The sequence below is a fragment of the Ixodes scapularis genome, unplaced genomic scaffold (assembly GCF_016920785.2).
Source record: "Ixodes scapularis isolate PalLabHiFi unplaced genomic scaffold, ASM1692078v2 PGA_scaffold10__122_contigs__length_95168666, whole genome shotgun sequence".
In the NCBI taxonomy this organism is placed as follows: domain Eukaryota; kingdom Metazoa; phylum Arthropoda; class Arachnida; order Ixodida; family Ixodidae; genus Ixodes; species Ixodes scapularis.
The window spans coordinates 60293330-60299329 of NW_024609836.1; the positions used below are offsets into that span (position 1 = coordinate 60293330).

The following is a 6000-nucleotide window of genomic DNA, read 5'->3' on the forward strand; positions in this document are numbered from 1 at the left end:
TGCAAACAATGCAGAATTTGCATGCAACAGCCAGAATACATGCGGGTCCAATTGCAAAGGTGTGAAGTGTAAGCTAATAAAAGCAGAAAATCTCAAGCTGCCTTTTATGGAAAAAAAAAAAGCTAAGGAGATGAATAAAAGAGAAAAAACATGACACAGCAGCTAGCAAGGGAAAACGGTGAAATGCCAGCCATATAAAAATACTGTTACACATTCTGAAATTCTTCCTATACATAAAAAAATAGAGGATCAAAGGTAAGCTAAGGTTGTTAGGCCTTAAAAGCCAGTGTCCAATTTTTTTATATACTGTAGTATAAACTTCCAACTAAATAATAATCATAAAAAAAAACATATTGCACTTTATTTTAAAATATAGCCCAAAGGCCACACCAGGAGAAAAAATAACCAAGCAGAAATGGAGACGAATTACTCAACAGCCCACCAAATAGAGAGGTCTAGAATCGAGCACGTAGACAAGAGACCAGCCCATCTCAAAGACAGTAAGATGAAGAACCACCACCTCAACTTCGTTCCAGAGATAATCGACCGTCCCTGCTAGTCAGGCCAGTAAAGGAAAACAACGCCACCACCGAGAGAATTGGAGGGTAGCACTCAAAACGCCATCCGCCACCGACCGAGAGAAACCGACTAGCGGTGTCTACCCCTCCGTTCACCTCTTTCGATCTTGGTGGCACTGACTCCGGTTCTGCGAGTGGATCTCCGAGGGCGAGGGTGGAAATGACGGGAAAGTGGGTCACGTGAGACCCAGCGGCGCTCTGGTACGAAGCAATTTTCACCGTGAGCCCGTCTGCTGTCACCGTGGCCGCTGAACTAGCCTGCTTGGCGGCCATCTTACGTCGCAGCCGTTGCACGAAGCTCCCTGTTGGGGCATTGCAACCCGGCGCTCCCTTGCATAAGGAGGCTTTAAAAAATCCATTCCCAAGTCCCACCCTATCTTCGGTATGAAAGAGTGTTTGTTAATTAATACCCCCGGAAAAGAAACTGAATTGCCTTTTCTAGCGCAAATTGTAGTCGAGGGGTGGAGTTCTAGCTAGTCGTGACCCAACATTCTGCCGGCAAATTGTCAGACGAACCTTACCCTTTTCAATGATTACCAGACAATCTCAGACACTAGCAGCAAGCTGGCAACAAATTTCCCACATTGCCAGCAAATCCCCAGACTGGCCCGGCAAACCCTTGTGAAAACAAGGTTCTGCTCCCCAACAAATTCCTGACTTCGTGCCGGCGAATAGCCGGAACCACAGACAAGGCCCAAAGTCGTGCCAGCGGAACTAAAATTTGAAAAGGGTATCTAGTAAACTCTAACCAATTTCTTTATTGTGCTAGACATTTTGAAGCCGGCTCGACTCCTTGTTCACAGGTATGTGGGGCAAAAGGTCGCTATCTGTTGTCAGCTTCTTCCTGTCAGTATTATCTTCCATTTTTGTGCGACACATTGCGGGTATACAGGAAAGCAATGCACGCTGGTCGCGACCTAAACTTCTGGTCACACCACCTTACAACTCAGAAGTCCTGTGTAATGTGCATACTTTTAATGCACCCTCATGGTCTGCTCAACAGAGAAGAGTTGATTTTATGAAACAAGACCTCCGAAAAAACAACTACCTAACAAGATTCATCAACAAGATATACGAGAAACTATGTCACCCTCCTGCAGCCAAGAACACAAACACCTTCAGCCGCATATGCAGCCCGAGGTCCTTGCCCGTGCCCCTAGACCGTACGGCATCGCAGTTACAAATAAGCCCGCCTCAACCATAGGACATCATCTTCTTTCAAAGGATCGTCCCCCAAAAGAAAAAGCTTGAGGGCTGGTTTACTGAATTCACTGTACTGAATGCGACGCCTCATATGCGGGGGAAACAAAGAACTTTCCCAAACATCTGCGCAGACAGATGCAGGTATGAGGCGAAGAAGGACACTCAAGGCAATGCACTGGAGGAACATGCTGACAAGACTGGCCACGTCGTTGCCTTTGACAGAGAAAGAAACTAGAGGAGACGGCTCTCGTTAGAATCTTTGCATACAGAGAATATCCACGACAACCTGAACTGATCCACCGGAACGCTACCAAGCAGCCATATACACGTTCTGCAAAGATAACAATGACAGATTGCGACCTTTGGGACCCCAAACAGCCATTCTTGAACAAGGAGCCGGCTTCGAAACGTAGGGCACGATGAAGGAATTGGACAGAGTACCTCTTTCACATTGCTTACCCAACCAGGCAGTGCTTCGCCGAAGTGTTTACATTAGATTGTGAATTTGCCAGTCGGTTTTTGGGTTTCAACCCTCGAAATTGATGGCCATAAATGGCAAATCTTTGAACTTACATAAAACATGCACACTCTTTCACTGCGCTTTGCTTCAAGCCTGCATAGATGTGTACCGTACCTTCATGCCATTTCCCCATGCGGCTAAGGACGAATACGAGTGCATGTGGACTCCGTAATATGAGTCAGGTGCAACAAGGAAAGGCCTCCCAGCGGAGACAGAATTTGGTAAGCGAAGGTGCATCAACCGGTCGCCAGGACGCTTGGGCAGGAAAAAAAAAAAAAGAAGGAAAGGGCAGAGACGGGGGAAAAGAAAAAGGAAAGCACACTACAAGAGAGCAGGTTGCTACATTTTCGTTACCAGCAGGCGTACTTACCCCACGAAGTCACGTTCAGACCAAGGTCAGTGGGCTGCACATGCCGACGATCGAAGAAAAAGGACAACACACAAAAGACGAAAGGTACTTTTAAGGATGCGAAAGGCCCGCCAAAAGTTACAAGGTGGGAATAAAAAAAAGAAAAGAAAGAAAGGAAAGCGGTCCAAATAACGAAGGTGATTCGCTCGCCTCTTTTGGTTTCGTGTCCCCAGTCGGGGGGGAGAGGGGAACGACCGAATGCTGTTGCACGGATTGCGTGTGCAAGCTACGAAAACCGAGGAAACCGAAAGGCGTGAAATCACTCACGGCCAGCGGGAGGGTACTGGGACGATGAGGAACCGGTGGCGCACTCGCACACGCACACACATAAACAAAAAGAAAAAAAAAAATCCAAAAGCCACGTTTTTGAAAGAACGAGACAGGAGTAGAAAGGAGCAGGTAATGTACACAGGTATATATATATATATATGCGTTGGTGGAATAAAGTTGTGGGTGCATACTCACCGGGTCCTAGCTACATATTTAGGCTCTCTGATTGCGCTCATAGAGTAGCACGGCGGTGCGGTAGGAGTAGTAGAGCAACGCCTGGTGTTTGGGGGAATGGCAACAAGGCGCCACTTAGGCCGGAACGGACACTTTCTCCCTCCACCACCGTCTCTCATCGCAACCCCATCCTCCCGGCTCCGTACCCCGCCCCATCAGAGACCGGCTGCGATCTGACGACACAGTGAAGGGCATGCAACCCCGCCTTCCCCCCCGCCTTGCGCATTTACGCGGTCCCGTTCTGCCCCCGTCCTTGACGATCTCGACGGTTAAGACGAGCGCACGGGCTGCGTCCACCAAACTGCGACGCCCGTGACCGCAAAGGCTGGTTCAGACGTTTCCATTTGAGTATGATCGACTTCGTCGCGACGGCTTCTAACCGCTTGCGAGAGAATGCACCAGGGCCATTAACACTTATGGCATTGCCAGAGGAGACACTCTCCAGAAAAACAAGAATTTCTGCGAAGAAAGTTGATTTTGAAAAATAACATATTTACATCCACCAACATCTAGAGAGTATTCCCAAAAAGTTTAATTTTCACTGCATAGAATTTTTTATAAATTATTTTCTGTCCAAAAAAGCTAAAGAAAAGGTAGCGTTTGGAGCACTTTGAACACATTTTTCTCCATTCCACTTTTTGGTATAAATTCCATTTTAGTCAATCTATCGTTCGATAATGGCAAAACAGGGAAGGCTCATTTTCCCCTTTTCCTGACTGAAGTTTAATAAGGAATGCGGCTATGGAACTTTTTCGTCACTTTACAGAGGTCTTTTATAAAAAATGTTGACATTTTGTCGAAGACACAGAAGACCAAAAAGTTGACCGATTTTGCAGAAGAGAAAATTTATAGAAATAAACAACTTTTTAGAAAAAAACGTTCCATAGCCACACCCTCTAGGCATTCTGCTACATTTCTAGCAAATAAAGAACTTGAATATTGTGAGTTTTGTGACAATAGATTAACTAAACAATGTAAACAAACAAAACGAGGCAAGACTAGATCTGGTGTGCAAGGTCAGTGCTGGTAATTAAAGACTGAGTCGACAAATGCGTTCTCTTGTTGTAAACAATAGTGCTCACACTCAACTTCAAATATGTGAACCAGCCTAGAGTCACCAGGACAGTCCGCAATTGGTGCTGTCGCAGTGGTGATGCATGCAGTCGGTGCAGATGAGTAACCCCTAACGATTTGCACTGGAAGTAACATTAACCCCGGAGCCGCTCTACAAAAAAGGGTTTCGGCCCCCAACAAACGTGGGAGAACAGACGACTTTCGTCGACCGGAACTTTAAGCGGGCAAGAAAAAAAATTCTCTAAACTTCCCCCACAATGCGCTTTGTGACGCAAGCCAACGGACGTTCCGAGGAGAAACGGACACGGAGATAAAGTGATGTATAACAATATAAAAAAATCAATCGGTCAAGAGATTAAAAAAAAAAAAAAGATACTCATTTGGTGGGTCGATCGAGACCAACGAATAAAAATAAAAAATTAGTGACAAAAAAAAAAAGGAATTAAAAATGACGGAAAGTTTAGGGAGAGCGAACAAAGAAAGGCGGCACCAGGTGGTGTCGTAGCGTACCTTGTAAGTGTCCCTGAATTTGTCGATCTCTCTCGTGATCAAGTTCCTCTTGTCTTCTTCAATGTCCATTTCGTCCAGTTCTTGCATCAGACGGTGCTGTAAAAACAATTGTTTGGTGCAGCACGGTCAAAACTCAGAGGAAAAAAATGTCTTGTAGCGCAGACTGATCTACAAATGGGCTGGGCACACACTGTATTCGCGACGCCACGCGCTTGCGATGCAACGCGCTTGCGACGCCACGCAGCTGCGACACCGCGAGACGTTTGACGTCAAGCTCAGAAAAGGAATGCAGCCCCATAGTGCTACATTGCTTATATCACCTTGCCCCGAATTAATAAATGGGACAAGCCCTTTGTGCTCCAACGGTAGCGGCGTAGTGCATGGTGAAATTTCGGCACCCCGCTCGTGGGCTGGCCGAGAATCTCTACTAGGTCGACAACGTAGGAGCGCTAAAACCGATATCTCGTAAAACGACTACCACGAAGACCCCCACTTTCTTTGAACTCTTATTAGGCCAACAATGGCGGTGTTGGCCAGCACCGAGCCACAAACAGGCTTCCTCGTTGCAGCAAATTGCCACCTGCCCTCAAGAAAGGCAACGAGCCATAACAAGATGCTTAAAGCCACTTCAGGGTGATGGACGAGGCATTTTTAAACCATCCACACGAGCAAGCAGAGAAGGAGGAAACAATTGCTCGAGGCTAGTTGCAGCACATTGTAGACCTCGTGGTAAGCATCAGAAAACGGCACCAAGCGGCACGAAGGCGAGTCGCAATGGGCTGTGCGACCCACCCTTCCATGAACACGAGTACGTAATTCCAGATTCTCTCCTGTGACTCCACGACCCGACGGCAGCATGTGGCCAGAACACTCCACTTACATTTCTGCTCGACCTGTATTCCCTCTCATTGTCAGGGCTGTCGCGTCGAGACTGTCTTGGAGACCTGGCTGCTGTAAAAGAAAAAAAAATTAGGCACCAGATTCTCACGGGTTACTAGCAATGCTCATCACTGCACGACCGTAGCGAAACTGCCATCAGATTTTATGTCTAAGATTTCTCCACTAAACATTGTTGCACCTTTAAGCGGAATAGTTTACTAGGTGGTATTCCAGAATACGGCCGGCATCGTGCGAAATTGTCGGCGGGAAATGGGAGTAAAGGAACTCAAAGGTGACAGCAGCCCCGTGTGTCAATAGCTGTA

At 46.8% G+C, this 6000-nt stretch overlaps 1 protein-coding gene across 1 annotated transcript in view; it reads right to left on the reverse strand.

Moving 5' to 3' along the window:
* LOC120841784 (RNA-binding protein 25) overlaps positions 1–5868 on the reverse strand; it is a 29425-nt gene extending 23557 nt beyond the window's left edge. Inside the window, exons 1-3 of the mRNA XM_042288568.1 lie at positions 5832–5868; positions 5679–5749; positions 4799–4894 (exon numbers count right to left, since the gene is read on the reverse strand). Coding sequence (XP_042144502.1) covers positions 4799–4894; positions 5679–5749; positions 5832–5868 — 204 coding nt within the window. The remainder of the gene's footprint in view (positions 1–4798; positions 4895–5678; positions 5750–5831) is intronic.
* Positions 5869–6000: the final 132 nt, after the last annotated feature.